This window comes from Gopherus flavomarginatus, chromosome 19 (genome assembly GCF_025201925.1).
Source record: "Gopherus flavomarginatus isolate rGopFla2 chromosome 19, rGopFla2.mat.asm, whole genome shotgun sequence".
Classification (NCBI taxonomy): Eukaryota; Metazoa; Chordata; order Testudines; family Testudinidae; genus Gopherus; species Gopherus flavomarginatus.
This window is the reverse complement of record NC_066635.1, coordinates 8,709,839-8,726,932: the sequence shown is the minus strand read 5'-3', so window position 1 is coordinate 8,726,932 and position 17,094 is coordinate 8,709,839. Positions and strand designations below refer to the sequence as shown.

The following is a 17,094-nucleotide window of genomic DNA, read 5'->3' as shown; positions in this document are numbered from 1 at the left end:
CCTTGCGAGCCCAGTCTCCCTCTTTGTTCCTTGCGTCACACCGGCTGCGCAATATTAGAAAGTGCACAAGAAGGACTAAGGAGGACTTTCTCCATGATGTTATGATGCACTCCGCTGCCGAGAAACAGGAATTGAAGGAGTGGTGGGACAGCGAGAAGAGGGACTGAAAGGAGAACGCGGCACAACAGAAAGAGGTCACGGAGTGGCTCTTAAACATTAAGGAGTGCCAAGCAGACACGCTCCAGGCGACACTAGCTCTTCAAACCGAGCAGCTCCGCGCCCGGCCTCCCCTGCAGCCACTGTTGAAAAACTCTTTTCCATGTGCCTCCCCACCCCCACTGTTATCAACCTCATGGCTCCACTCTCTACCCCCAGCATTCAACTCCTCCCTCCTCGCAGCCCAGCAGTGTGGACTCCCACTACCCACAGCACTCAACACCCATCCCTCTGCAGTTTGGCCCTGCTAAAGTACAGCACCCGCTGCATTGTACTCCAAAGGAGAAGGTTGGGTATAATCCCTGGAAATACACAAATCTGTAGCCGTCCCAGGACCCCTCCTCCTCTCGAGACCTTGCCATCCCCCATTCCCATCCCTGCTGATGAATTTTTTCATTTGACTCTCTCCTCCAGTTGTCTTTTAATAAAAGAATTGTGTTGGTTTGAAAGCAAACTTTATTCTATTAAATGAAAGCAAAAAAAGAGCACTGCAAGCAACATACAATTATGTTAAGCCCCCTTCTTACATCATGTGCACCAAGCACTGCAATCCCGAGCATAGCAACAAATATTAGTGGCTTTCAGCTTCAATTGTTGCCTCAAGGCATGCCTGATCCTTATGGCCCCATGCTGTGTCCCTCTAATAACCCTGGTCTCTGGCTGTTCAAACTCAGCCTCCGGGTGCTAAGCCTCTGTGCTCCATTCCTGAGTCAAGCTTTCACCCTTCCCTTCACAAATATTAAGGAGCGTTCAGCACGTGGCTATAAGCATAGGAATATTGTCATCGGCCATGTCCAGCTTCCCATACAGGTATCGCCAGCGGGCTTTTAAACAGCCAAATGCACACTCCACAGTCATTCTGCATTTGCTCAGCCTGTTGTTGAACCGCTCCTTACTGCTGTCAAGTTGCCCCATGTATGGCTTTGTAAGCCACGGCATTAAGGGGTAGGTGGGGTCTCCCAGGATCACAATGGGCATTTCGACTTCCCTTATGGTGATCTTCTGGTCCGGGAAGAAAATCTCTGCTTGCAGCTTCTTGAACAGGCCAGTGTTCCGAAAGATGTGTGCATCATGCCCTTTTCTGGACCAGCCTCCGTTAATGTCTGTGAAACAGCCACAGTAATCCACAACTGCCTGGAAAACCATTGAGAAATACCCCTTGCAATTAATGTAGTCGGTGGCTAGGTGGTCTGGTGCCAGAATTGGAATATGCATGCCATCTATTTGCCCCTCCGCAGCTAGGGAAGACCATTTTTGCAAAGCCATCCACAATGTCATGCACATTGCCCAGAGTCACAGTCTTTCAGATCAGAATGCGATTAATGGCCCTGCACACTTCCATCAACACAACTCTAACGGTTGACTCTGAACTGGTTAGTGACCGATCGGTAGCAATCTGGAGCAGCCAGCTTCCACAGTGCAACCACCACATGCTTCTCCAGGAATACGGCAGCTGTCATTCTTGTGTCCTTGCGCCACAGAGCTGGGGCGAGCTCATCACACAGTCCCATGAATGTGGCTTTCCTCAAGCAAAAGTTCTGCAGCCACTGCTCATCATGCCAGATGTGCATTACTATGTGATCCTACCACTCAGTGCTTGTTTCCCGAGCCCCAAAGCGGTGTTCCACTGTGGTCAGCACCTCCATGAATGCCACAAGCAATCTCGCATCGTAGCTACCACGCGTGGCAAGATCAATGTTGCACTCCTCTTATCTTTGTAGTTTACGAAATAACTCCACTGTCACTTGTGACATGTTGGTCAGCGCGAGCAGCATACTGGTCAGCAGTTCGGGATCCAATCCTGCATCCTGAAAGAGGCAGGGTGCGCAGTACACAAACTGTTGAAAGATGGTGCCAAATGTGGATAGAAGCACAGGGTTTGCTGGCATGCGAAGCAATGCATCACGGGGCATTGGGACAGGACCTAGGATGCCCTGCGATGCCCTCCACCTTGCCACAAGTCTTAGCGGCAAAAGAGAAAGAGGTGCTCTGTGGGATAGCTGCCCAGAGTGCATGGCTTCGAATAGTGCTGCAAGTGCAGCAAGTGTGAACATGTTATTGTGCAGGCAGCTGTCAGTGTAAACACACAACAGTGGTTTTCTTTCTGCGCTCTCTGAGCGGTGCTGTAACTGTCGGTGCTATAACATTGCCAGTGTAGACGTGCCCTTAGTTTACAGCCTCAAGCCTCTTTAAGCAACAGACCGAAAAGCTCCCTCTCTTCCTTTTTCCAGAGTCACAGTGAATGTGCTGATCACAGCTTTCTTGCATTTTGTCTGTGCCTCTCTCTGTTCTGCTTTCCTTCTTTCAGACACATGTGGACACACACAAAACACAAACAATACTCAGCAGAAGCCTTCCTGGATGGGCTCACAATCCCCTTTGTCTTAGGTGGGGGGTTCTGATTAACTTATCCTGACAGTTATGTTAATTAAAGGGTGCGTTCACACCCAATGTCAATGAGGTTTAAACAAACCCCTAACAAGGTTTCACCCAGTTCATAAGAATAACAAAAGTGCTCTAGTATAAAATCTGATTAAAAATCATACATCTGTTCCAACTGATACCTAAATTAGCTATAATGGAAATAGGTTAGAGAAACAGGTTATTTTCCTCTTTTTGTTGTTGTTTGTTTACTATGTATTTTGACAGTACTTTGCAGACTCCCAGGATTACCTATGTGGGGCATACTGCTGGGGCTGTTTTTCTCTCTTTAGTTCACTAGATTTCAAGTTGACAGCATCTCTGTAAAATTCCACAAACTTGGCCATCACCGCATCTCCCCAGCACATACCTCTCAACCTGCAAAGGTTTAAAAACGGGATGCAATGTTTGACAAGGATCTAAAATTAGCAGCACAAAACTACTAATGTAAAAAACGTTAAGTGCTATGTGATTTGTTCCGTTAGTGTAAATAAATCTATAATGTCACTGTCATGATTCTTTATTTCTAATATGCATCTCAGCAATAAAAGTGAGGGAACACCACATGTGTGGGGAACCAAGGTAATTCTGGGATTAAAAATGATGTCCCTCAAAACAAGGGACACTTGAGAGGCATGCTCCAACATGTAAGCTCGAGAATCAAGGATCTCTCATGGAGAGTGACCTGCTGAAAGCAGCCCCACCACACTGATAAACCCTAGAAGGAGATGCAGGACCGGTTTAGGCCGATTCGCCCGATTCCCAGGTATCGTGCCCCGCGCCTTAGGTGCCTTTTAAATTTTTTTTCTTTACTCACCTGGCGTTGGTCCGCTCCAGGGTCTTCAGTGGCATTTCAGGGGCCGGGGGCTCTGCTCCAGGGGTCTTCGATGACATTTCGGTGGCCGGGTGTCCTTCAGCACCATGGAAGACCTGGATCGGACCCCCCGCCACCGAAGTGCCAGTGAAGCCCTGTACAGCCGCCAGGTATTCAAATCAGGCCCTGCAGTTAATAAAGCTGGCCCTAGGGAGATGGAGATTGAGCTGGGGATCCCTGGGGTGTGTGATAGGGTCTGGCCCTGGGGGGGTGATGGGGATAGTGCCCCAGGAGGGGGATAGGGATTGAGCCCGGGGGGATCCGTGTAGGGTATGGGGAGTGTCTCCCCTTGGGGGTTATGGGGACAGTGCCCTGGGGGGATCCCTCTGGGGTGATGAGGATAGTGCCCCAGGAGGGGGATAGGGATTGTGCCCTGGGGGATCCTTGTGGGGGGGATGGGGATAGTGCCCCAGGAGGGGGATCCCTGTAGAGGTACAGGGAGTGTCCCCCCCTTGGGGGTTATGGGGATAGTGCCCCGGGGGATCCCTGTAGAGAGGATGGGGACGAGGAGTGTCTCCTGGGGGTCCCTTTCGTGCCCTGGCGACGCTGCAGCGCCGGCCCGACCCGCCTGTATAAAGGGGCAGCCAGGGCCCTGCCCACCCTCAGCAGGCTCCAGGCGGGAGACGTGAGCTCCCCACCCGCGCTGGGAGGGGCAAGCTTGAACCTCAGTCTCGCGAGAGTGCTCGGCCAAGGGGCCCTGCGTGGCGGCTCTCGCGAGAGGCGCAGGCGGCCGGACCCAACATGGCGGACGGTAAGAGCCGGCGGGGGGCGGAAGGCCTGGGTGAGGGGCTGGGCTGGGGCTGCCGCCGCTTGCCTTGCGGCTGGCCCGTGCCCTGCTCGGTCCCGGCCGTTACGTGGGGAGAGGAGGCCGCTTCTCCTCCGCGGTGGGCTCCCACCAGCCTGTGGGGCCCCGGGGACGTCCCCGTTCCTTGTTAGCCCGGAGGGGCGACGTCTCTCCTCAGCGCGGAGGGGGGCCGCTTTCCCAGCCGTGCCGGGGGTGTGTGTGTCCCCCTCCCGTTTCCCTGGTGGAGGGGGTCTCTCGCCAGCCGAGAGAGAGCTGGGCTCCTTCCCCTGCTCTGCCCCTAAAGTGTAGGGGGTGGGGCGGGGCGGTTACAGGTCTGGCGGGTGCCTTGCCAGCCCCTGCTCTGCATCCCAGCTCCTCATTCCTGGGCGGGCAGGTCGGGCTGAGCTGCGCTTCCCCTGAACCTGATAGCGAGGCAGAGACTGACCCCTCCTGTGCCTTGGGGACAGTCAAGCTCTTTCCAAAGGAGGGGTGGGGGGGTTGGAGGGAAGGGATTAGAAACCTCTCTGCTGTGTGTGTCTGCCTCACTGTTACATTGAGCTGTTATGGGGGGTTGGTTTCTTTCTCTGTCTTATTTCCATTTGCTGCGCGTGTCAGGCAACTGTGGCGTGCCTCTCTCCCCAGTCAGTTCTCTGAAACTTGGATGGTAACTAGCATTGCATGCCTGGTTTCTTTCCCTTCTCCAAGGAAGGAGAGAATATAGCAGGGGGTTGGCGACCTACAGCATGCGTGCCAAAGGTGGCACACGAGCTGATTTTTTTTTGATGGTACTCGGGGTGGGCTGACCCCCTCAGCCCTCTGCCGCTCTGGGGTTCCAGCTGCTGGGCCCTTGCCAGCCGGGGTCTGCACCGCAGCCCCACTCACCTTGCTTCCAGTTGGAGATGCAGCGCAGGCCCCCTGCCAGACAGGGTCCAGGCTTCCGGCCCTGCTGAGCCCTACCAGCCACCAGCTCCACTCACTTCAGCTGCCTATCTGGGGTTCCAGCTGTTGACATCCTGCCAGCCGGTTTATCCAAATACTTGCCAGACTTTGGAAAAGTCAGCAAGGAAAAGCAAGGGCAAGGATCACAGTGAACTAATAAGATCTGCATTTTAATTTAAATAAAGCTTCTGAAACATTTTGGAAACTTTGTTTACTTTACATATAACAGTAGATTGGTTATATGTTATAGACTTAGAGATGATCTAAAAACATTAAAATGTATTACTGGCATGTGAAGCCTTAAAGTAGAGTGTATACATGAACACTTGACACACCATTGCTGAAAGGTTGCCAACTCCTGGAATATAGGATAGTGTCAGTTCCCTGGTTTTCTTTTCCTCTGTCTCTGGAGGAAGTGGTGGTGATACTGGGATTAGCATTCATCTCTTCTTTACTGAGTCAGGGTGTGTGATGTCAACATTGATTCTGATTGGGAAGCCTCCACAGATGTAAGATTCAAATAATTTGAAGTGGTGGCTGTTGGCATCGTACAAGTGAGATGTTTCTGTGAAAGGCACCCAATTTCAAACTAATCGATTAATCATTTACACCAAAAAATATACAAAGAACAAGAGTATTTGTGCCACCTTGGAGATGAAAATTTATTTCAGCATAAGCTTTCATGGGTTTGATAGTCTCTAAGGTGCCAGAAGTACTCCTGCTCTTTCTGTGGATAGAGACTAACACGGCTGTTACTCTGAAACCTGTCAAAGTGTACAGTTACAACAAATTCAGTAAGATTTATTGGTGGTCTCACTTAGCAGGCCTATTTTGGAAAAAAACACTTGATATGATCTCTTAGGGCCACAACACTCCACAGTTACCCCTGTTTTTATTGGAAGAAAATCTAATCTCGTAAGAGGCAGTAGAGTAGCCTCAAATTTAGCTCTTGTTAGTTTTGCAGTTTCTAACAACACATGAATGTTCATTTTTTGCAAGCCTAGTTAAAAATAAAATCTCATTATTTTAGTATTTAAAGCTAACCTGATAGTTTTGGAATTTTATCTTGAATAAAATCCAGTTTGAGAGCACCTTTAAATAGTGTATCCTAAAACTTTTTATTCAAAAATAAATAAAAATATTTTGAAAGGGTTTTATTAATCTTATGCTGGTATTTAGGGATTTGGCTGATGTTTTCATTCTGTATTCCTACACACAGGGAACTGATTCAGTACAAAGGGCTGTTAAATGTAAACAGGGAATAAAGATTCTTTTGGTTAGTTTTTCAGGCTTTGATAAACTGAGGTTTTTCTTTTAGAAAAGTAAGCACAGTTTTCAGACAAATATGGGTGTTCTAAAATTGTGTCTGTGTTTCAGTTAGTCCTGGGGAATGTCTCTGAGCAGCTAAGACTTCCCATTTAGTGTTTAAATTAAGTGGTAGGCAAGTGTGTGGTTTTTGTGTGTGGTTTTTTTTTTTTTTTGAAGCAATTGTTATTACACCAACTCAGCTTAATTGATTTGAGTGTGTCCAGCCTACCAACCCTCAGTCTTAGGCTTGCCCCAGTATCACCAGGAGGACTGCCTTTCATGGAGTCAGGTGAAGGGGTTGTCAAAGATGCAGTTCCTTAGTTTGCCAGCTGAATGCTGCTATGATACCATGTTCCCATTAGGCTCTGAAATGCCCCTTCTGTTCTTCGAGGTTTTGGACCAGTGAGTCAGCTGTGTGGTGTTGGCTGAGACTGCACTCACTAGCATCCGCTAGTAAGAGAGCCATGCTCCTCAAAGAATCCCCCTGAATGAATGAATGAATTCTCTTTAGCTTTGAGCCCAAAGCCAGTGATTGGCAACTAGATTGCAGTCAGTTTATAATAAGGTAAAGCAAGGGCCATGGTGCAGAAAATACTCAGCCATGCTCAGGAGTCAATTTCTTGGTCCTACTTGCTTCTTGCAAGAAATTACTGGTATGGCTGATAGCAACTAGGTCCTCTCCCCTCTCTGTCTGAACCGCAGTTCAGCTCTGTTGCTCTAAGCTGTTCTTACTGTAGTGGTAACAGCTAATCATTCCTTAAACTTCAATTTTGACAGTATCAGAGGGGTTGCTATCTTAGTCTGGATCTGCAAAAAGCAACTAAGTCTTGTGGCACCTTATATACTAACAGATGTATTGGAGCATAAGCTTTCATGAGTGAATACCTGCTTTGTCAGATGAATGACAGTGTAATTTGAAATTCTTGTACTGGAAATTTTCCTTTAATTTCTGGCTTCATGCTGTGTATCTGGCATACTTAAAAGGACATGATGTGTCAGCCAGTCCTGAGTTGACCAAGTTTTTTACACCATTTGGTTTTTTTTCAAAACCAAAGAGTAATAGAAATTTTCCTGACTTCACACATTCCAGGTGGAAACTTTCTAACAAGTTTTCCCTGCCATGTCTACAACTTGAACATTGAACCTTTCAGAATTTGAAAGTTAAGCTTGCTTAAATCTTCATTTTTCAAACACCAGACTCGGAGTAGTCTGAGAATCATAGTAACCTTTGTTACGTCTCAACGAAAGGGCCAGAAATACACACAGTATCAACATTAGTATTAAAATGTTCATATAACCCTCGTTAATGTTTTTCTGTAGGAACTCAATGGTACTCTTCTTGCTTTCTTATTGTGACTTTGACTGTCCTGCTTCTGCAAAATGGGATGAACCATAAATTGTCTACAAGTGTGTTCCACAGTTATCCTGGAAATCAGATGAAGGAGAATCTTTGTACTAATGTTTAGCTGTAATGAAATTAATGTACAGTGTTGACACTGTACACCTTTGAATGCTACTATGTGCTTTCTGATAAATTACTAGTGAGATAACTATGTGCTGAAAATTGGCAGTCTCACCATGGACCAAAGTAGCATTTTTGTTACAAACTTTTGTGAGATTTATATTTTTTTCTAGACTGCCATTATTACTAGTGGCTGGATATTCAGGGCTTCGTGTTCATATTAAAAGCAGCTGTGTACAACTCAAGGTTATACTGTATGCCTGCGAATGTGCAGTAGCTGACATTTACTAACGTACAGGGTGCACACATCCGTGCATGCCAGATAAGACGTGAATGCCCAGCTTTTGCTGTGCAGATCTTCTGCTGAATTTGTAGCAAAGAATGGGAAATAGTGGCCTTTCAAGGCTTGACTAATTCTCTTGTCCCTGGTGAGTGAGGAAATATAAACTGTTTTATGAGAATTTAAGGTTGAGTTTTCAAACAAACCCTCTTTTAGGGTGTGAAAATAACTAACTAAACCAAGGTTACTATGATTCTCAGACTTCTCCAAGTCTGATGTGCCAAACAGGGAGACTAGGAAGACTCTGGTCAGTTTCAGGTTTTATTCAGAATCTTGTGGACAGTATCAAGCCTACTAATTTCATGCTGCTACAGATTGGGGAATGCCCTGACCTGCATGAAAATACTAGTTAAATTATTCAGCAGGGGGAAGGGGGTGTAGAGAAAGTAGCAAATGTTGAGTTTTTCCCCTCTCCTGGTGATGGTCAGGGAAATCTTGGGATTTCTCTCGCCCATCCCTCCTACTCTTCTGACTGTGTGTGTGTGTGTGAGAGATACAAAAAGATATTGGGAGGTGGAGTGCATTGACACTGGTGAGCACCAACCAGATGTCAATATGAAAGATGAATGCCCTCCTGTATAGTTCAGGGACAACACTGTACTAAATAGTACCTTTCTTGGCAAGGTACTAACATGTTGCCTTTGACTCTAGTAAAGGGCAATCTCCATCCTTAAGTCTTTAACTTGGGGTAGTAGTCTGATAGACTTCTTTCAAAAGCTGCCAGTTATAACTGTTTTTGTGATGACAGTCTCTTCTTCTTGTATTGGATACGTATCCAAGCTCAATCTGTCTTTGAGGTTGATTTTTAAGAGATTCAGGTAGGAGAGAATAAGGATGAAATTTTGATTATTGTATCTAGAAGTCCTCACCCGTTGTAAACATACCACACTAGTTGGAGGTGGTTTGGTTTTAACATGAGGCTGTGTTTTTGGGTAATAGTAGCAACTTAATGCTTAAGCACTCCTCCTCAAAATTGTTCTGCAAACATCTATTGGTCAGAGACATGTTTGTCAATAAGTGTTTCAATTTACAGGTGATGAAGTTAAGATAGATAGAATAAATGACTTTCCCAAGGCCAGAGAAATCTGTCAAACAGGATGTAAAAAGGTTCCTGGCTTCTGTGTCCGTCTTTCCCTTTATAAAAGTTTGGGCCATGCTTGAAAAATAAAAGGGCTGTTAACTCTGTGTACTGTTTTTGAAACTTACCTCATGGTGTGAGGGGTTATAAATAGAGTATGTGCTGTGAGGGGTCAAATAGTTGGAAAACTCTTGTTTGTACTCTTGCCTTTTAATACTTCAGGTTTAATGTTTTCTTGCTCCTAATGTGACTACTGTAGAAACTAATGTCAATGACTTTTTTTTCACTGACCTAAAATGACTGACATACATTGCTTCCTACCTAATTCTGAATTCTGCTGTCTTGTACTTTAGGTAATTAATAGGTCTCTTGTTGCCTGTGGATGTGTCAGTGTCAGTAGATTCCAAAGCTGGAAGGGACCCTTGTGATCATCTGGTCTGATCTCCTATATAACATAGGCCATAGAAATTACCCAAAAGAATTCCTACTGCAGATCTTTTAGAAAAGCTTTCAATCTTGTTTTTAAAATGGTCAGTGATGGGGACTCCTCCATGACCATTAGTTCAGTATGTTGTTTCAATGGCTATTACACTGTACAAAATTTATGGGTTTATTTTCCAGTCTGAATTTGTGAACCTTCAACTTCCAGCCATTGGATCATGTTATCTTTCTCTGCTAGACTGAAGAGAGTAGTGTAGCTACTTAACCTTCTCTTTATTAGGCTCCAGGAGCCCAGTCCGTTTAGTTTATCACTGTAGGGCGCATTTTCTAATCCTTGAACCATTCTCATGGCTCGCCTGTAAACCGAAGTCTTTATCTCTTATCAACCTCCTTCTTGAGTGTGGACACTGTATTCGAGCAGCGGTTGCCAGGCCAAATCCAGAGGGAAAGTAACCTCTACTTCTGCTTGAGATTCCCTTGTTTATCCATCCAAGGATTCCATTAGCCCTTTTGGCTGCAGTGTGACACCAGCAGTTCATGTTCATCTGACTATCCGCCTTGCCCCCAAGATCTTTTTCAGAGTCGCTGCTTTCCAGGATTAAAGTCACGTATCCCATAAGTATGGCCTACGTTCTTTATCCCTAGATGTATACACTTTATGTTTAGCCGTATTTAAAATGCATATTGTTGGCTTGTGCCCAGATTACCAAGGGATTCAGATTGGTCTGGATAAGAGATCTGTCATCTTTGCTATTTACTACTTCTCTCATTTTGTTATTTACTAATTTTATCAATGATTCTTTTTCTCAAGATCATTAATAAAATCTTTAAATAGTGTAGGGCAAGAACTGATGATTGCAGGACCCTACTAGAAACACCTGTTTGAGTCCCCATTTACAATTATATTTTGAGATCTATCCATTAGCCAGCTTTTAATCTATGTAATGTGTGCCAAGTTACTTTTATCTTTAGGTTTTTAACCAGTATCATGGAGTACCAAGTCAAATGCCTTATAGAGTCTGTATTACCGTAACATTATTACCTTATCAGCCAAACGTCTAATATCAAAAAAATATGAAGTTAGTAATCCTTTTTACCCTTTTTAAATTTTGTCACATCAGCTTTATACCAGTCTTCTGGAACTTCCCCAGTGTTCCAAGACTTACTGAAAATCAACATTAACTGTCCATGCGCTCCCCCCAAAATACAGGACAGAGAAATACTATTGAACACTGCTGCCTTCTGTGAATTATTGATGATTCTACCATTTTCATCTAGTAACAGACAATACATCCATGTTTCTGGTAACACAGAAATTGCTTGCTTATGAATTATGTACAGAGATGGTCCAAAAAAGGCTGGAAGCTTGTTCTTAATGATACATCCTTGAGGATGTAAGTCTAGGTTGCAGCCTTCTGAAAGACCTTAATACATTCCAGTTCAATCTACTTCAACAAACAAAGGAAGATCCACTGACGATAACTAATGAAGTAAAATAGCTAACATATCTAAGTACAGCAACATAAGTAACTTCCTGCCTGCTTTTTGAAATGGGCTTTCCTTGTTAAAGAATAAAACAATTTATGATCCTCTTCAAAGAAAGATACTGCTTGTTATGTAGCAGACACTTAAACTTGTACTGTACTTTGTAAAACCAGTGATAGTGAACACTATAAGGCTTTTAGTTACAGCTACAAATCTTTCTCAGCTCTTCCTAGTTATAATTGGGGGCACTGCCAAGTTTAGCTATGCAATGAGCCTGCGCTGTAGTTTACGTTTTGTTACTCTTCATGGCAAAGCAGTGATATAACCAATGGCCTTATTGAATGAAAGATTATGTCCTGTTCAAATAACTCTTAAAGCAGCATTAGTCACAGTCCCTGGGCAAAGGCTGAATGTTGGCATGATCTCTAAATGATGCATTCTATCTGCAGTCAAACTAGATAGGGGGATGATTTGCCCGAAAGGCCTTGTCTTGCAGGATTGAAGTGCTCAGCTGAGTTCCCTTCTGTCCAGGTATAAATACTACATAATAGAATTCAGTTCTGTTGATCACTGCTTGTAGTGATAACTCAAACATTGATTAAAGAGTATTTCCAAAACTCACTTCCTCTTGATGCTAATTGTCCATTATCAGTACAAGGGGACCCTTGGTTGTAAGGGACAGAGTAAAAGTGAATTCCTGTTTCCTTCTAGGTTGAAAACATTTGGCACCTCTGGGTGTGACTCCCCGTTTTCTAAAGAATATTAAAGCTTGTAGAAGTACTGCTTAAATCCATTTATAACACTTTCTTTGGCATTTATGCAATGGGAAATATACTGTGTATCCTCAAAAGATGGAGTGTTATGCATGTACCTTATTTGGAAAGTTCTTGTCTTATTGGTTTGGATTATAGTAGAATGATCGAGATACTTGATCCTTACGTGACTTCAAAAGTCCATACAGATTATTAACAAAAATGAGAGCGGCCCAAACTGGTCCTGAAAACTATTTCATATCATAATGTACAGATGTTATAGCCTTTAGCTGGTCAATGGCATGGAGACTCCAGATAAGATACAGTGGAGTGACCAAAAACTTTGTTTAGCCTAGGATGCTATGACTGATGCTGACCTTTACAAGACTGCCTTGATACCAGGTATCCTCTTGTGTTGTGTGTGCATACCCTAGCACAGTGGGTTCCTGGTCCATGATTACTGTAGCACCAAGTGCCTTAACAAAAATAATACCAGATGTATGTTTGGTAGGAATCTCTGGTCTGCTAGATGGTTCTATATATTTATGCTTTAAAAGAATGTTGTGCATTTCTCTGTGGGTGATGGCTTAGTTGTGCATTGGCATTGCACAAAATCAGCCTTCAAAACTAAGCGTACATCCTTGCTAAGGCCAATATAAGAGCTGTAAAGCTCTTGGACATGACTGATCGGCACTGTCTTACTGCAGACTGACAGGGCAATGGTAATACAAGCTTTCTTGGAATAGCTCATGATGTACTTTCTAGAACAAAGCCATCCCTGTAAACATCCTCACCTCGTCATGTTAAAATCAAATCCAAGTAGAGCAAACCGTCTTGTAGTGTCCTTTATCGTGTCAGGGTGGCTCTTGAGTTCTTTCCATGCCTTCTATTAGGAGGCTGCTGCTTTCCATGTAAGAGATCTGCATATTAGAAGAGAAAAAGGCATTTTGGAAACTCCTCCAGGAATACTGATACAAAGTTTTTCTAGTGCAGTGCGTCTCAAACTTTTTTCTTTTTACTGGTGACCCCGTTTGCATCACAAGTCCCTAAGTGCGACCCCCCCGCCTCCCAAACAAATTAAACACACTTTCTTTAAAATAAATTTAACACCATTATAAATGCTGGAGGGAAGCAGGGTTTGGGGTGGAAGTTGAAAGCTTGCAACCTCCCATGTAATGACCTCCTGAAGGGTCCCAACCCCCAGTTTGAGAACCCCTGGTCTAGTGATTGGAGACGGTAACTCTCTGGAAACAGAACTCAAATTCATGCTTGCATGTGACTTTGGGCAAGTCACTTGTCATCTCTATTTACCCAACTGTCCAGAACCGTTAAGCCTTGCATCTCTTCTAGGTTTAAGTCACTTGAGAATATTTCATGGAACTTGCACTATGGTCTCTATGAAACGCACAGTAGGGCTCTTTGGATTTCATTTTTTTTCAAGTCTGCCTTTAGATTACTTTCTCTCACTTACCATGTGAAAGTTTGAGTCTTTGGTTGACAAGGTGAAGGTAAGGTTGAAAAGATAAGAGCATCTACAAAGCAGGAAAGCAGAATATTCAAGTTATTTCAGTGGTCACCTCCCTTACCACGTCCAAGATATAAGCTAGTGTGTTTGAAGGAAACTTCCTAAAGTTGGCCCAGGTTCATGAACAAGTGACCCACCTGTCCTGTCCTTTCATACATAAAAAGGAATGCTATCTTTAGCACAAACATCATGGGGACCATTCAAGCCATGGTACTCTTGTTAAAAGCTATTTAGAATAGTTGTACCAAAGTGTTAATATTTATCTACATAGTTGTCCATGCAAACTACTGAGTGAAATGCTTTTGGAGCCTCTTAAACTATAGTTAGAGAAGACCTGGGTCATCTAATCTTCCCCTGCCAGTATGGGATGGATTGTGTCATTTGTTTTATATATTTGGTATATGATGTCTTTGCTAGTGCTTTGTCCAGATATGGAAGATGCATAGTAGTCTTCTTTAATTCCAGAAACAACATACACTGTCTTAATCTCATTAAAACAAAAATGGCTTTAGCTAGAAACTTTCTGGTTATAGGCTTTTTCACAATCTAACAATATTTTGCACTGGCTGAGATGGGACTTCTATTAAGGTTAATATAATAGCTGCCAGGCATGGATCAAAAGTTTGGCTCTCTGTTTCTAGGCCATTAGGTGATGGTAACACTGGAGAAGTTTTTGAGTGAAATATATGCATCCTTTAGTGACTTTTATGTTTTTGTGCAATACTCTCTGAACACGATTGATGTGGGATCCTGAAGAGAGGTACTGTTGAGCCTTTGTTAGTCTGATATCCTGGTGACTGCAGTAAAACATATAGATCTTTGGCTTTTGCAGGGGAGACAAGGGGAAGGTTTGAACAACCAATCCCCAGTATGGGAGAAGTGATCAAACTGAGTTTGTACTAATCCCAGTGCTCCACAAAGCATCGAATTTTTGGAAATTCCAAATATCTGCTTTTGCTTTGTCTGTAAAAGATGTGGATTTTTTTTTTTTGAAGCTTGTTGATCTCTGAGGATTTGTCTAATTAGTGTTTAAATTTATTTAACTATCAGTTTGGAAAGTGTTCCCATTAAGCTGGTATAACACTCTAGGTGTTTAAGGGACAGGGTGGGACTCGTCAAATAGATAATGCTAGTGACCAAATTAAGGGGAACAGATTTGCTGAAATATAAATGGTAAAATTTGGGGGAGGAGAGATCCACAGAATTGCCAAGAAGTGTATCAAGGCTCGTTCAGCCTTTCAACTGAATTGCATATTTGTCTGTTTTGCAGAGGAGGTGGCCAAGTTGGAGAAGCATTTAATGCTTCTCCGCCAGGAGTACGTAAAGCTGCAGAAGAAGCTAGCTGATACAGAGAGGAGATGTACTCTGTTGGCTGCCCAGTCAAACAAAGAGAATGCCAGTGATTCTTTCATCAGTCGACTTCTCACCATTGTAGCTGAGCTTTATCAGCAGGAGCAGTATAGGTAAGAAATGCATCTTCGGAATAGAAACAATATTGATGAAACTATAAATCTCTTCCTCACTAGCTATTTCAGATTCTGAGCTCTAAGGGGGAGGGACTGTCCTTCATTGTGTATCTGGTTAAAATCAAGTACAGTATCAGCCTGTCAAATGTAATGAACCAGTTCTCTTCAAACATGGTATGCTTAAGTATAACTTAACAGGAAACTTACTGTGTGAAGTCTGATGCTGGTGTCTTATTTTATTCAGATAACACCTGATTATTTTTACAAAATACTATTCTTAAAACCAACCATCTCTTTAGGCTTGTCTACATGGCTTAGCAATGCAAGAGGAGTGTGATTTGTAAAGGGCCCTAACGTGGTGCGCTCCAACTACTCGCCCCACACACCCTGCTGGTGTCCTTTGGCCCTCTCTAAATGTTACCTAATCTTACTGTTAATGTGAACCTTTTTAGATGGGGCCAGCTGGATTTACATGGGGCAATTAGTGCTTTACAAATCTAGTGCGCTTTGCTGGCACTTTGTAGACAGTCCTCTATCTGAGAGATGGATGATCCTGAAAGAGCATTCCTTGTTCACAGTTTGTAATGGCAACATACTGTAGAGCTAGACTTTTTTGTACTATTTCTGAAGTTATTGGAATTGAAACAGAGCTTGGAGGATAAAATCTATGCCTTGTTCAATCTTTCAGGCTTTTTTCTTGGAACACCTCTTCTGGTTCCTCTTGCTCATTTTTGCTTTTGTCATAGTTGATGTGGAAATTGACTTCCAGGGAATGTTTATTCCCTGGATAAAACAAAGCAATGCCAACGTTTTGCTGCTACTTCATTATGATAATGCAGTGATTATACAGATTTTAAAGTTTAAGGACATGTGGAAAAGCTCAAGTCCTGAGTAGGAGTAACCAGGTATTAAAGTGGAAGACCCTAGGTTTGGGTGAAATATGGTAATACCTTTTTAAAAAAATCATCATTTTCTATTAATCTGAGTGGAAGTCTATTGCTTCTTAAAAGGATAGGACCAGAATAGGTTCTATATTTCCTCTTTTGCTAGTGTGCAGGAAATCTGATTCTAAGCTGTGTTCTGGCCATCCAGGTAATAAAATCTAGGACAGTGGTGTGTGTCACTTCTAAGAAAAGATTGTATTAAATCTGTACTAGCAAATATAGTGTAAAGTGCAGTATGGAAAATGGATTATGGTGTATGTGTTAAGGACAGCTCTTAATAGTCTAACACTGTGCACTGAACTTTTGAGCCAGGTAATTTTGACTTTATCAAGTAAGCAGTTGATTGTCTTAAAAACAAAAACACAAAACACTACCACCTCTGAAAAACACACACAAGGGTCAGGAAAAATCAGTCTGTTTGGGGAACTAGTATAATAAATATTACTTGTCAAATTTGAGTTAGAATTTTTTTAACGTCTGTCTTGCCATGCGTATTGTATAAATTTAATCAAGTGTGATAACTAAAAGTTGGTATGAAAGCATTGATACACAAAAAGGAATCGAAACCTAGATCTGCTCTGCTTTGAGTGTTGAGGATTTCATAGCTGCCTTCTTTTTTTAGGAATAGTGTAGTGATCCAAATGTTAGACCCCAAAAAGAAATGGTTTCTTTAGGAAATAAGCATTTGAGTTCCCAAGGAAGGCTTTATTAGGTTTTGGGTGGAGTAGGGAGTAGTGATGGTGAAGGTTAAAATATTGCTTTTGTTAGCAAGAACAGATGGATGAAAAATCCAGCATGTTCAAGAACATAACACCTTACCTGTATAATGTTAGATGGAGAAAATGATCAGTCTGTGTACTGTTCCTGAATAAAAAGAATGATCTGACTAAAAATGATCCATATGGGATCGGTGTTCCCTGACAGCAACTGTACTGGAAATAGGGTATTTCTGAGTTTTTGCTTTCATACAGCTTGACTGCTCTCTCAAATGTGCTTTGTTTATAGTTCTTTCAGTAATCTTCCCTGAAACCCTGTTTGGCTGACAGCAACATGCTCTGG

The 17,094-nt window shown here is 43.2% G+C and overlaps 1 protein-coding gene across 2 annotated transcripts in view; it reads left to right on the top strand.

Moving 5' to 3' along the window:
- The first annotated feature begins 4,202 nt into the window (after nucleotides 1–4,202).
- ANKFY1 (ankyrin repeat and FYVE domain containing 1) overlaps nucleotides 4,203–17,094 on the top strand; it is a 58,478-nt gene continuing 45,586 nt past the window's right edge. The window contains exons 1-2 of one of the 2 annotated variants that reach the window (XM_050929530.1): nucleotides 4,203–4,262; nucleotides 14,896–15,088. In XM_050929530.1, coding sequence (XP_050785487.1) covers nucleotides 4,253–4,262; nucleotides 14,896–15,088 — 203 coding nt within the window. In that variant the 5' untranslated portion in view covers nucleotides 4,203–4,252. Of the gene's footprint in view, nucleotides 4,263–6,933; nucleotides 7,108–14,895; nucleotides 15,089–17,094 lie in introns of those variants that run through there. The other variant, XM_050929531.1, reaches the window with a different exon arrangement.